This window comes from Candoia aspera, chromosome 17, assembly GCF_035149785.1.
Source record: "Candoia aspera isolate rCanAsp1 chromosome 17, rCanAsp1.hap2, whole genome shotgun sequence".
Lineage (NCBI taxonomy): Eukaryota > Metazoa > Chordata > Lepidosauria > Squamata > Boidae > Candoia > Candoia aspera.
Genome location: NC_086169.1, coordinates 2,388,174 through 2,401,858, shown reverse-complemented (window position 1 = coordinate 2,401,858; position 13,685 = coordinate 2,388,174). Strand labels below are relative to the sequence as shown.

The window sequence follows — 13,685 nt, the reverse complement described above, 5'->3', positions numbered from 1 at the left end:
ACAGTTCACGCAAGGCTTTGGGGAACCTTTTCTTTGGGGACAGGGAGTGGCCCAGTTTAAACCTGGATCCTTTGCCAGTGAGCCCCCTCCCACTCCCCCTAGATAACGCTAAATTTAGCCTCCAGGTTTCCGCCAGTGAGCAGTGGGACAAGGTGGCAGTGATAAGACACCCCCCCCCCAAAAAAAAGGGGTCCACCAGACCAAAAAATTCCTCCGCTTCCACAGCCCCCTCATGAGGACTAGAGTGTTTTCCTTTCAAAGCCGGGACTAAGATTCCCTGGAGCTTGCTTGCTGTTGTAATCCCGAGGCCGGATGGCTCTGGGCGGCCTGCAGCTCGCAGAGCAAGAAACGGGAGTCGAAGAACTCAGATTTGATGCGTGTAAGAGGGCAACTACACAGCCAGTTAAAAAATGCTGGGCGGGGGTCTGAGAACGGCCCCACCGCAAGGCCTGGGAGGACAGCCGGGTTTCCAGGGACTTTCTGGACATCACCAGCCATGCAGATCTCGGGGTGGTGGTGACGGAGCGGGATGATGTTCCAGAGGGATTTTCTGCAATTCCATCCTTTTCCTCCCTGGGGGGGTTAATGGCAGGAACGCCCTGGCGTCCCCCCCCCGTGACCTTCGCTCTCCTTGTAGTTTTCAGCCAGCCCCCGATCCTCCAGTCCTTGCAGCACGTCCAGTGCAGCTGCGACGAAGCCCACAAGATGAAGTGAGTAAGCGCTTTTCGCGCGCTCCCCCAGCGGAGCAGGCCCGGGGCGGGTCTGGGGAGGCCTGACCCAGGTGTCCCTCTCCCCGTCCAGGTTCAGCGACCTCTTCTCCCTGGCCGAGGAGTACGAAGACTCCTCCAGCAAGGTCCCCAAGAGCCGCCGGAAGGCCGCCGCGTCGAGCCCCCGCAGCCGCAAGAACGCGGCCCAGCAGCCGGCCAACGAGGAGGAGTCGGCCTCCAGCAGTGCTTCGGTGAGCCGAGGGCAGCGGGGGCCTCCGGAGACCCCCCCCTGGCCGAGGGGTGCAGGGCCACGGGTGGCGGCGTGGGGCTGGGGCGGGGGCGCGGGAGAGGGGACCTTCGGCTTGGTGACCCAAGATGCGGAGCCCCTCGGAAGAGAAGTGAGTTGGGGAAGACAGCCTGGGGGACGGGTGGGGGGTTCCCATCTGGCCCTCTCCGAGGGTCTTGGACATCAGCTCCCATCATCCCCGACGCCCCCGTTTGCGGAAGGATGCTGGGTCTTTCCCTGGCTTCACCTGAGCACCCTGGGTTGGCTCTTTCGCGGACATTGGACTTTGGGGAAGGGGGTGCCGCGTGGACCCCTTCGATCCAGCCCATACCGGCCTTTTCTCTGCCCCGTAGGAGGAGGAAGACGCCAAGCCAAAGCCAACCAAGCGGAAACGGAAAGGGTCCTCGGCCGTTGGCTCAGACAGCGACTGAGAGGGGCGGGGGGCCCCTGCGGCATGGCCCACCGCTGCATCCCCCCCTTGCCACCGCTCTGCCTCGGGGCGAGGGGCTGCCGAGGCCCGGATCGGATCCGGCCTGGCCCAGTCGGGCGGGTGCAACCGCCGGCGAGGACGAACCTCGGAGCAATGCTGGACGGGAGGTGGCTCCCCCGGGCGGGCTCGCGCCCTGCCACAGCAGCGGCACTCTGCCCCTGGGCATCGCACCCTCGCCGGGCCTGCCGGCTGGCTTTTGCACACAGAACGAGAAGAGGAACCCGCCTCTCTCCTGTTTCGGAAATGTAAATAAACGGTGTGAACTTCTGCGCTCCCCAGCTGGGTGCTTCTCCTAAGGAAAACCCGGGGGTGGCCTTGGGGGGGGGGTCTCCCCAGCCAGGCCAGGCGTTTCCTGCTATCCCCAGATTGTTTCCAAACGTCGTGCTGGGTTCCAAATAAAGGGGCGAAGATCCGGTCGGTTTCGTTCTTGCGTCCGGCTCTCCCCTCCCCTGCCCGGCTGCAGCACTTCCTTTGAGCCGCGGATGACCAGCCGAGTTGCCCCCAAGTGCCCCCATCCCCGCCACGGCCTCAGAAAACCAGCCTCGCGGGTGCAACTCGTGACCCTTGACCGCCTTCCCGACGCATCGGGTTGCCCCTGCCCCCAAATCCATTGAGAAGAACCGAGGAACCGGGCCGAGGAAGGAGAAGCGAATGAGATAGCCCTATTTTTAATGCCCCGTCTGCTCCGCAAGAGATTATCATTTTTAAGTGGTTTTTAAAAGAGACAATAAAAACTGGCAACTTGTTTTTTTGTAAAAACCACCGGGTTCGTCTTGTGTTTGTGGACCAGGCTGGGCTGGAAACGGGTGGGATGTCCTTTTAAAAAAAAAAAATCCTTTTGAGTTTTGCTTGGTGGTATTTTTTTCATCATCATCATCATCATTATTATTATCATTATCATTATCATTATTACTATTATTATTTCATCATTAGTTCAGCTCCATTTCTGTTTCTTTCGCAACCGCTTGAGGGCTGCTGCGGCTGTCCCAAGATGAATTGAACTGGCTGTGCGACCGTCTTTTCAAAAGGGGAAAAGTGAAGGGGCAGATTGACGATGTTGCTATCAAGGTAAAAGCAATATTGCCGGGGGGGCAATGAATAAACTTAACAGGCTCCCTTAGGATTCAGTTCAGTCTCCTCGGGCTTAGTCCCACCGGAAAGGTTTCACGAGCCATCGTTGGAAACCGCGATCAAACTGGGGAAGTCAATCCAGATTAGAAAAAAAATGTGCACCTTTTGGGAAGGAAAGAAAAGGGGGATCTTGTAAGTGGCTGGCGAGCGGTCTAGCGAAGCGCTGTTGGGGTGAATTTGCAGTCCTAGACAGAGAAAATTCCTTAGTAGAAGTGCAGGCCAACTGCCACGTTCCAGGTCTGTCCCTGCGGGAAAGAAGCCAACGGCGCTGATTTGTAGAGAACCCAGCTTACTAATAATTACAGGACGTAGCGACATTAACAGCCATCCAATAAGAGGCATAACTCAGGCCTTTGAGATCGGCTGCCTCTTTTGGGGAACAGCTCTAAGTTGGCGAGATCAATGGAGCACCTAGCATCAGAGGCAGTCTACCCCTAAACTATCAATCGCTTCTAGTGTTTTATTTGCAAGATTTCCCCCGGGGCCAATCTAGCTTTGCAGAACATTTGGTTCTGTTGCAAGGCTGAACCCTCCCCCCCATCCTAACCAACATCACTTTAAGGTTTGTTCTTGTTTAGCCCAGCGGCTGTTCAGGTAGTCCTCGCTTAACAGCCATTTGTTTAGTGACACTTCAAACTTGGGTGCTGAAAAGACCAGCTTGTGGCTGGTCTTTACACTTACAACCGTCACAGCATCCTCGTGGTCACGGGATCGTGATTTGGCCGCTTGGCAACCAGTTCACATTTATGACTGTTGCAGCGTCCCATGGCAAGCAAAATCAACCGGGCACTGCATGACTCACTTAACGACCACGTGGTTTGCTTAGCAGCCGCTGCAAAAAAGGTCATGAAATCAGGTTGGGTTCGCTTAGTGACTGCTTTGCTTAGCGATGGAAATTCTGGTCCCGATTTGCGGTTGTTAAGTGAGGACTGCCTGTATCTAGAATGTTTTTCTCTGAAGGCTGGATTTTTACTATTTGAAGGGAAAAGGGAGTTTTTCAGCTGTTGAGCCCACATGTTTTGGTCCCGTCCTGAGCATTTCTGGAATCCTGTTCTCGCCCCGGGGAGGAATGCTGCGGAGCCCTCCTCGCCTGGCAGGCGGCGGAAAGGCTGGTTGGCTGCCAACCATTCCCGTTTCTTCTCTCAAACATCTGCGATTCCTAGGCTTGAAAAGCTGCTCTGGATAGGCGACGGGAAACCCCGCCAGGCGAAGTGGGGAAAAGGTTGGGATGGCGGCGGAGTTGGCCGGAATTGAGGAGCAGCTGCGTTCGCGCATCAGGCAAATAGGGGAAAGTTAGCCAGGAAAGCGGGGGATTTACAGCCCCCTCTGGACTCTTTCTGGCACGGGAGAATTAGGCTAAGAAAATAGGCAAAATCCTCCCAGCCTGTGAATGAGAAGTCGAGCCTCTCGGTTCCTCGCAGGGCCCCGACGCGAAGCGCTTCAAGCCGCAGCGGACCGGGCGCTCAGCCGGCCGCGATCCAAAGCAAGCCGCGGCGCGCGGCGCTATTCGGACTCCCAGGCGGGCTGGCGAAGGGGACCCGAACCTGGCCAGGGGCCCTTCCTCGCCCCACCGGGGTCAAAACAAGCCACGTTTCGGCACGAGGCGTGTCTTTAGTTTTATTTCGTCTGTCTGTCTGTGTCTATCTGGTCTGTCTGTCTGACCTATCATCCACCTATCGCCGCGGAGCACTCTGCTTGTGCTGGTCTACCACCGTGATCGGTCGGTCGGTCGGTGCAAGGCGTGCGCGGCTCCTCGAGGATGCGCAGCCAAGCCGCCGGGCCCCGCCTCGGATCGGGACCAGGTGGCAGTGCCATCCCGACCCCCCCCCGCCCGGCGCCCCTCTTCTCGGTCGGCACCGAGTTTGCCTCTCTCCGGCTCGGTCTGGGCGGGGCTCTTCTCCTGCCCTGGAGGGGGCGTAAAGTTGGCAGGCCGGCCTGAAGGCGGGGTGTGTGCGTGTGTGTGGCGCGTGCGTGTGTCTTGCACGCCCCCTTCGCGCCCCCGCCCCCGGCGCCGCCTCCGCGCAGCAGCAGCGGGCGAGCTCCGGCCGTGCGCGCTCCGGCGCCGCGCCCGCCCCTCGCTCCGCCATGGGGGCCGCCGCCGCCGGGCTGGCGCTGCTGCTGCTGCTGGCGCTGCTGGCGCTGCTGGCGGCCCCGCGGTGGCGGCGGCGGTGGCGGCACGCGCGGAGCGACCTGGCCTTCCTGGGGCGCGCGCTGGGCTGCGGCGGGCGGCTGCTGCGCGGGCGGGCGGGGCGGCGCAGCGTGGCGCAGCGCTTCGGCCGGCTGGCGGCCGCCCGGCCGGGGCGGCCCTTCCTGCGCTTCGAGGGGCGCAGCTTCAGCTACGGGCGGGCCGAGCGCGAGAGCAACCGCGTGGCCCAGGCGCTCCGGCGCGCGCTGCTGCCCGGGCAGACGGTGGCGCTGCTGGCGGGCAACGAGCCGGCCTTCGTCTGGGCCTGGATCGGGCTGGCCAAGCTGGGCGCCCGCCCGGCCTTCCTGGGCACCGCGCTGCGCCCGGCGGCGCTGCTCCACTGCCTGCGCGCGTGCGGCGCCCGGGCGCTGCTGGCCTCCGACGGTGAGTGGAGGGGGGGAGGGAGGGGGCGGGGAGGGGATGATGGGCCCGGGGCCTCCCCCCCCACCCGCACCCCGGGATGCCGCGCCGCTCTGCAGGCGCCGCCGCGAGCGGGATCGTCGGAAGGACGCGCACGGGTTGCGCTCAAATCTCCCTGCCGCGCGCCGAGGTGCCCCGACGGCCTCGAGGGCAGCTCAGCAGGCGGTTTGCAGAAGTGGGTTCTCGGGGGACGCCCTCCGACCCTCCGGCCCCCGCCTTTCCTCGTGGCCTCCTCTCCACCCGTCGACCAGCCCCGGCCCTGCCCAGTGTCCCCGTCCGGCCAGGTTCCCCGCCAAAGGTGCGGGTGGGGGAGAAGCAGCGAGGGGAGTGGGGATGGTGGGGGGCTGATCTTGCCACCGACGTTTCCCGTAAACCGGTTTCTCAGCCTTGGCAACTTGAAGATGGGGGGCCTTCAACTCCCAGAATTCCCTGGCCGGTCATCCTATTTTTCCCTCCTCTACCACAACAACCCAGCGAGGTAGGCCAAGCCCTGAGAACAAGAGCACAACCCGCCCAGAGTTGCCCCAGGCGGTCTCCCTGCTGCCAGGCCGGCTGCTTCACGGCTCCGTCCGTCCCGCCCGTCCCCGCAGAACTCTTCGAAGCCGTGCAGCCGATCCTTCCCAGCCTGGAGGAAACGGGCGTCGCAGTCTGGGTGATGGGAAAGGGGCCGTATCCGCCGGGTGTGACCGGCCTTCAGGATCTCCTGGAGGCAGCTTCGGAAGACCCCGTTCCCGAGGACCTCTCGACCCCCGGCAACCTGATGGATACCTGCCTGTACATCTTCACTTCGGGGACTACAGGTGGCAGCTAAGAGTTGGCCGTGCTGGGCGGTTGGTGGGGGGGTCTCCGGTTTCTGAGCGACTTCAGGATCGGTGGGAAGGGGGGTGGTCAGGAGCTCAGCTGCTCTTCTGCGGGAAGAAATCCGTCTAGGCCGAAGAGTAACATTTCAAAGCAACAATCGCATCTGTGTTTCCTTGATCGCTCTGCTACTTTAAGGCGTGGTTTGCGCTGAATTTGTCCAGATACAACATAGCAGTTAGTGATGTTGAAAAAATGACACCCTTCCCTCCCTCCCTTCTCTATCTTTTCTTCCCTCCCTCCCTCCCTCCCTCCCTTCCTTCCTTCCTTCCTTCCTTCCAGGACTCCCCAAGGCTGCCCGCATCAGCCACCTCAAAGCCATCCTCTGCTTAGGATTCTACAAGCTGGTGGGAGCTTCCAGCTCAGACGTCATCTACCTGGCGCTGCCCCTGTATCACATGTCCGGCAGCCTTTTGGGCATCCTTGGCACGTTCGGCCTTGGTAGGTTCAGGGGCGCTGCTGCCAGCTTGATGCGAAAGGAGCCCAGTCAGCCCTCCAAGGAGACCCCGTCAGGCAAAGCAGAGAAGCGTCTCCCTTCCCTTGCTGCTTCTCCCCTCTGGTATTCGGGGTATACTGCTCTTGACTTTGGAGGCTCCGCTTAGTGTTCATGCTTCATAGCCACTGACTAACTGCTGCTTTTGTCACATCCCCGGGCAGCATCCCTTGCCGTTTCTCACCGTAGCAAATACCCACTTTGCGGTAGTAAATAGTGCTGCTATTTGGGGAAGGGGCAGGTCTGATCTCAAGTTGGTCCCCTCCAAGGATGTGAACCCCCCTGGCTGCTGACAGGGAGGGAGGAAAAGGTGTGGCTTGCTCAGTCATGAGGACTAGAAACTTGCTTAGCTTCCTTGAAAAAGGAAAAGGGTTGCCATTTCTTTCTCTCCAGGGGGCACCTGTGTGCTGAAGAAAAAGTTCTCAGCCAGCCAGTTTTGGCCGGACTGTCGGACTTACGGGGTGACCATCTTCCAATACATCGGGGAGCTCTGCCGCTACCTGGTCAACCAGCCACAGGTAAGTGCGGGAGAAGGTGTGTCTGTATGTCTCCCTCTTGTGGCCGCAGCTGGCATTGCCGCTGGAATTTCTGCGGAGAACCCACTTTTTCCACGATCCCTTACGGTGATGCTGATTCGCTTTTTCCTACCCTCCCAATTTTCTCAATCCGGACCTCACCCCCACACCAGAAAACTGGGTTTTTGAATAAACCCCCTTGGGCTAGATTCCTGAATAAAGTTTACAAGCCTGGTTGCACGAAGCTGGAAGGTGCTGTTTGATTTTGCGGAACGCCGGTTTGCTGAGCAAAACGCAGCCGTTGCAGGCAAATTTGCTTCTGCGCCATGCTGGGAGGGGAACACCCCCCCCCCCGCCCCAGCATTGTCCATCTCCCCTATAAACCTCTCCAGAATCCCTGCAGATCTACCACCACCCAAAGCCAGGGTGACTTCTGCTAACCACGGGTGGCCCGAAATGACTCGGCTGAGCTTCCATAATGCGACAATTTCCCGGGCTTCAAATGCTTACGGTTCCCCAGACGTTCCTCTTCCCTTCCGCCTGGCTGGCCGAAGCAGCCCGTCCGTTGCCAAGCCTGTTGGGGCCACTGCATTTCCCTTTCTTTCCCGCAGAGCCCTGGCGACCGAGAGCATTGCTTGCGCATGGCCGTGGGCAGCGGGATGCGTCCAGATGTCTGGCGCGCGTTCCTCCGTCGGTTCGGAGACGTGCGGGTGGTCGAAACGTATGGCATGACGGAAGGCAACGTCAGCCTCTTCAACTACACTGGCACCGTGGGGGCCGTGGGGCGTGCCTCTTGGATTTACAAGGTGGGGATCGAGGGTTATGTTGTTCCAAGCCTGTCATTGGTACGGTGACCCTATTGTCTTGGGAAAAAGTCAAGAACCAACCTGAAAAAGGAGCAAACCTGGAAGAGGTTCCTAAGGATTAAAAAAAAAGAAAAAGAATAAATTGTTTGTGTTTATAACTTGCTTTCCATATTCAAGAGCCAAACCAAGAAAATAAATAATTCAATCAAATGCGTCTCCAGGACGGCTTTTAGAAAGAACGGACTGTCTTTTATCATAAAGGACGTCTGGTCATCAGTCACCAAAGACCACGCATGGTGGAAATTAAAATACAGGCAGTCCTCGCTTAACAACCATTCATTTAGTGATGGTCCAGACTTACGACAGTGCTGAAAAAAGTGACGGCTGATCCTCACACTTGCAGCTGTTGCAGCGTCCTCGTGGTCATGTGATGGCCATTTTCGACCTTCCTGGCCAGCTTCCGGCAAGCAAAATCAATGGAACTACGTGATTCACTTAATGGCCAGGTGATTTGCTTAACAACCACTGCAAAAACGGTCATAAAATCAGGTCAGATCCACTTAATGACTGCTTTGCTTAGCAACCAAAATTCTGGTCCCAATTCTGTGGTCGTTAAGCAAGGACTATCATGAAAAGAGGGGCACTTGATAAAAAGAGAAGAGCAAAAATGAAATGTAACTCATTTGTACGTCATTCCTGGAAGGAAAGGCGGGAGAGAAAAAAATATTTTTTAATTGTCTGAATGGTGGTTTCTGTCTCCCTGCAGTGCTTTAGCCCTTTTGAGTTGGTTCGTTTCGACGCCGTCCAAGGGGGTCCACTAAGAGACAAGGCCGGCCGATGCCAGCGCGTGGATCCAGGTGACAAATGAATTTTTCCAGGGTGGCATTTCTCCATTCCACCCCGTGTGCATCGCCAGTTGATGTTTTCCAGTTAGTCACCAATCTTCTTTTTTTTCTGGTAGGGGAACCCGGACTTCTGATCGCTCCGGTGACATCTCGAAGCCCCTTCCTCGGATACGCCGGTGGGCGCGAACTGTCCGAGGCGAAGCTGCTGCGTGGCGTCTTTGCCGACGGAGACGTTTATTTTAACTCCGGGGACTTGATGGTGCAAGATGCCGAAGGGTTTATCAGCTTCTGGGACCGTACGGGAGACACCTTCCGGTATGACTGCTTTGCGCTCGGGCGAGGCGTAATCCTGCTTTGCGCTTAGCCACCCCGATTGTACGGCTGGGCTACTACTGATTGTAAGCGAAGGCGTGGCAACGCGTCGGAGCACTTGCAATAGGGCCGATGTGAGAATTTCCACTCCGCTCAGCCTGCGAGGAGCTTTGAGCCCCAAGTGGGGCCGATGGCATGCCGGGAGGACCCCAGCAGACAAACGTGTTTTTGGAGCGAGAGATGGGTCACATTTCTTTTTCCCGGAATGTTAACATACCAGGATTAAGCTACTGGATTGGAAATTGGGACGGTCGGCATCCAGAAGATGGTTCAGACTTCTGGTGGGCAAGGATGATGGGCTTTGTGATCTAGCGCCTAGGGAGGGCACAAGATTTTTTGTCCAGGAAAACATTGCCGCGCCTGTGGAAATGTCATCCGTTCCCCCTTTTGATTCCTGGCGTGCGTCACACTCCACATCGACCACACGAGGGCGCCCTTCCCTAAAGAAAGTTTTCCCTGGGTTTGATTTGATTCGATTCGATTTGATTTTTCCAAAAAGATCTCAGGGAGATTTTCTTTGCTTCGGAAAAGGCGGGGCAAGCCACAAACTCCCCACAGACTGGTCGATGGGTAGAAATTGATCGGCCACCCACCTCCAGTGGCTTCTGGGCAGCGTACAGAACTAGAAAACGGCTTTAGACCATCGTTTCTTCCCTCCTGGCTTTGCAAGGTCTTCCCTGACTTCCTCTCCCGTAGGTGGAAAGGCGAAAATGTCGCCACAACGGAAGTCAGCGAGATCCTGAACACGCTGGACAGTCTGCGGGAAGTCACAGTTTACGGAGTGGCCGTCCCAGGTAAGCCGCCAAAAAGGACAGATGCCAAAGTTTGGGTGGTTCGTGGGCAGGAAGCATCTCCGAATCCTGATCCGGCACTCTCCATCTTTCTCCAGTTCTTCAGACAGCTGTAAGGAAGATCTTTTCTCTGTCTTTTCTCTTTCTCCTTTTTTTTCTTGAGCTTTCTGCGCGCTCTTTGCATTCTTTTTTCTTCTTTTCTTTTTCTCAGCCTCGATGAGATGCTGTTGGTTTTTCATCTCCTTTCTGAAAATTGTGAATCAAATTATATACGTGTATAATTATATTTTAATATTATAGTAAATTGTATTATAAAATTATATATGTATAATTACATTATAAAATATAATTATATTTTGAAATTATATTTGAAGAAGGGTTTCTTTAAGTGAAGTGTCTATTTCCCTGCGTTTGCTCTTGAATTTTGCTTTGGAGAGCCAAGTCGCAAACATAAAACTTCTTTAAAAAAAAATAATCCCTATGAACCTCTTTCAGATTGGCCTTTTTTTCAGTTTTGTCTTTCATTTTTTCCAAGAAAATGTGCGGTTCGTCGTTCCTGGGATTCGTGAGGGTTTGATGAAGTAGCTTCCTGGAGGTATTCAGGAGCTTGGTCACTTTGTGGAGAGGGGAAAAGAATTACTTTTATGATGGAAAAGATTCCCGTCCTTCTTTTCTACCCCTTCAGGGGGTGGATAATACGAATTAACACCCAGGCCAGTTGCTGGTGTTAATCTTAATTTTTCATTTCACATTTTTGGCTTTGTCTTTCATTGGATGGTCGGATTCTATTTCTGCTGGCGCCTTCCTCTTTCTGCTTTTTGCCCTGGGGGGTTTAAATCGCCACCTTGCCCGTCCTCTTCTAGGGCACGAAGGCCGGGCAGGAATGGCCACGGTGGCCCTGCAGCCGGACCAGGACTTCGATGGCACCCGAGTCTTCAACCACGTGGCCGAGTTCCTTCCGCCCTACGCCTGGCCTCGCTTCCTGCGCGTCCAGGTAGGGGCCCGGCTTGATTCTGCTTTTTCTCTAAGAGCGTGAGACGTAAGAGTCCCTCTTTGCTCCTCGCAACACCCCTGCGAGGTGGGCCAGGGCGGGCTTCGCAGACAAGCAGATGCCCAGACCTAAGAGCATGAGACCACAAGAGTCCCTTTGCTCCTTGCAACACCCCTACGAGGTAGGCCAGGGCGGGCTTTGCAGCCAAGCAAAAACCCAGACCTAAGAGCATGAGACTGCAAGAGCCCCTTTGCTCCTCGCAACACCCCTGCAAGGTAAGCCAGGGCGGGCTTTGCAGCCAAGCAGATGCCCAGACCTTGGCCCCTGCTCACGGGCTGACTTTCTTCTGCTCAGGATCAGCTGGAGATGACCGAGACCTTCAAGCGGAAGAGGCTTCGCCTCGTGGCCGAAGGGTTTGACCCCACCCAGATCCCGGACCCCCTCTTCTTCCTGGATGTGGTGGCCAAGTCCTACGTGCCTTTGACCCCCGCCGTGTGGAAGAGGATTATCGCGGGGGAGGTCCGGCTGTAACCGACACGCTCCCTCCCATTGCAGAGTCAAACCACGCCTCGGCTGCCCCGGGTGGTGGTGGGGAGGGGGGCGTAGTCGTGCCCAGATGGCCCCCTCCCCTCTGCCCGGTGTGTAACTCCTTCCTCGACCCTTCTACCTCCATTCTCACACGCTCCTCCGGTGGAATACCTTCCTTGTAGTGCCTTGCAAGGTTTCTTACAACACAGGGCCGGATTATTCCCTGATATATATTCATTTTTGCTGCAAGGCATTTAAAAATCTATGCATCTTCCTTTTTCGTACGACCCCCCCCACATCTGCCCCAAAAGGGCACGAACTTCCTCTGGACTTGGGAGGGGGTTCTCTCTGGATGCTGGAAATCCCCGTTTCGATAAATTAAAGCAGGAGCCGGGAAGGTTCGTAACCCGCTCGATTCCACTGTCCGCATTAAATTCCTGATTGGGATGTTCCGATGGTTTGGATCAAAGGCGCGGGGCCCAAGAATCAGTTTTGGGGAGCAAACAGATTATAGGCGATGGTCGGGTCGGTTGGCTCAAGGCTGGTCCCATTTTAGAGGCTGGGAAAACTGAGGCCCAGAGAGGTGACATAAGCTAAGGGGTCCATTATTGCTGATGGATTGTTCCATACTTAGCCAACTGTATAATTTGGTGTGTGGATTTGTTTTCTGTGATTTATTTTCTCTTAATAGCTATGCAAGAGTCGGTCCCGGGATCTGGCTGATGCGACCAGCGCTTTTGCACTCTGGGGCCTGACGCAACCACCGTTTTCTCCCCCCACCTCAAAAAAACCATCCCTGGCCTACCTCACAAAGCGAGTTTTCTCTTGCAGAGACAAGCCAGATAAATGGATCCAGAGCCTGCTTGCCGTGGCGGCTTGGATGGGGATGAATCGGCTTCCGTTCTGCCTGAATTGGGGGGAAATCGGGCCCTGAAAATCAGCTGTACTGTTTTGAGGGTGGGATGGTGCTGGTGAAAATTGGGAATTCTTATTTTGTTTTGGGGTACTTGGATCCAATAAAAAGGTTTTGTCAGCCTGGTGCCTGTTCTTCTTGGGGAGAGTAAGGCGGACCCCGTTCTTCAGCTCTTGACTTCCTTTCCTTGTTTTGGGGTGTTAGGCTCAGAGAGGCTGGAAAATAGATCCCTTGGGTGGATCTTTTGACCCAGGTGGATGGGCCATCCAGATCAGTGTTTCTCAACCTTGGCACCTTTAAGATGGGTGGACTTCAACTCCCAGAAGCCAGCACTGCTGGCTGGGGATTTCTGGGAGTTGAAGTCCACATGTCTTAAAGGTTGCCAGGTTTGAGGAACCCCTTTTCTTTTTAAAGCTCTGGATCGAGATAGTTTTATTAAGCCTTACAGTCATGCAAATAAAAACCTCACGCAAGCAGCCAAAAATAAAGGAATGAAAAGAGGAGATAGTGCAGAAAAAAAGAGAATAATACGAAAAAATAGAAAAGGGAAAAAATAATATAGCAAAGGAAAAGAAAAATATATCAAGAAGTAACTTCCCCCTTCATCCCAACTACGAACAATTTTAACAACACTTGCTTAAAACACAACAATCTTCACTTATCTATAAACAAACACTTAAAACCTTGTTTGAGTTTGAGAGACGCTGATCTCGTTCAGCTAGCATGCTTGGGGAATACTTCATGTGTCATTGAATCCCTTTCCTTTGCGTTGCATATCATATGTCATACGCCACATCATGTTTTGTTGTTTTTATTATGCTTTATTTTATTTTTATTTTTATTTTGTGCAACAGAAATTCTGCCAAACGCCTTTTTAAAAAAAAAAAAAAAAAATGCAAGGGGATGGCAAAAGGCACACCGCGAAAGAGTCCGCTCTGGGACCCAGTCGATCGGTTGACTGATGGATCGATTGAAGAGATGGAGGCGGCCTCCCAGATCAAAACAAGGTGACAAAATTCCTTGGTGATCTGGGCCAGCTTGACCCCCCTTGGGGGGGCCCACCTTCAAGGGGGGGTCGTGGGTGCGAATTTGCCGTCTGCTGCCTGGCCGAAAGGGGGCATTTTGAAGGCAGCAGGCCTCCCAGCCCTCGAAATTGGGTGCAAATCGGTGCTAAGCGGTGGTTGATTCCCATTATTGCAACTTGCCCTGATTATTCACGCTGTAGCCTAATTTTGCAGGCGTGCAGGGATCAAGACCTTTCAGGATGAACTTGGTTTGCTGGCTTAAAAGCAGGAGGTGGCTCCCTGGCACATCATTCTTCTCCATTTCTCTCCCCCCCCAATTTGCAATTTTG

General features: G+C 55.3%; 2 protein-coding genes across 2 annotated transcripts in view; both read left to right on the top strand.

The window, feature by feature from the left end:
- The window catches only part of INTS3 (integrator complex subunit 3), a 36,844-nt gene extending 34,602 nt beyond the window's left edge, over window positions 1-2,242 (top strand). The window contains exons 28-30 of the mRNA XM_063316621.1: window positions 638-710; window positions 802-958; window positions 1,347-2,242. Of these exons, the coding sequence (XP_063172691.1) occupies window positions 638-710; window positions 802-958; window positions 1,347-1,424 (308 nt within the window). The 3' untranslated portion in view covers window positions 1,425-2,242. The remainder of the gene's footprint in view (window positions 1-637; window positions 711-801; window positions 959-1,346) is intronic.
- A 2,457-nt stretch (window positions 2,243-4,699) lies between these two features.
- On the top strand, window positions 4,700-12,196 carry SLC27A3 (solute carrier family 27 member 3). The gene is made up of 10 exons (XM_063317191.1): window positions 4,700-5,183; window positions 5,810-6,019; window positions 6,360-6,518; window positions 6,964-7,088; window positions 7,697-7,891; window positions 8,658-8,748; window positions 8,853-9,051; window positions 9,805-9,902; window positions 10,763-10,893; window positions 11,245-12,196. The coding sequence occupies exons 1-10, from the start codon at window positions 4,700-4,702 to the stop codon at window positions 11,419-11,421; spliced, it is 1,869 nt and encodes a 622-aa protein (XP_063173261.1). The 3' UTR covers window positions 11,422-12,196.
- The last annotated feature ends 1,489 nt before the right edge of the window (window positions 12,197-13,685 follow it).

Coding starts and splice junctions, on each gene's coding strand:
- SLC27A3 (XM_063317191.1), top strand. CDS start 4,700: ATGGGGGCCGCCGCCGCCGGGCTGGCGCTGCTGCTGCTGCTGGCGCTG. Junction 5,184..5,809: donor GGCGCTGCTGGCCTCCGACG/GTGAGTGGAGGG, acceptor CCGTCCCCGCAG/AACTCTTCGAAGCCGTGCAG. Junction 7,089..7,696: donor ACCTGGTCAACCAGCCACAG/GTAAGTGCGGGA, acceptor TCTTTCCCGCAG/AGCCCTGGCGACCGAGAGCA.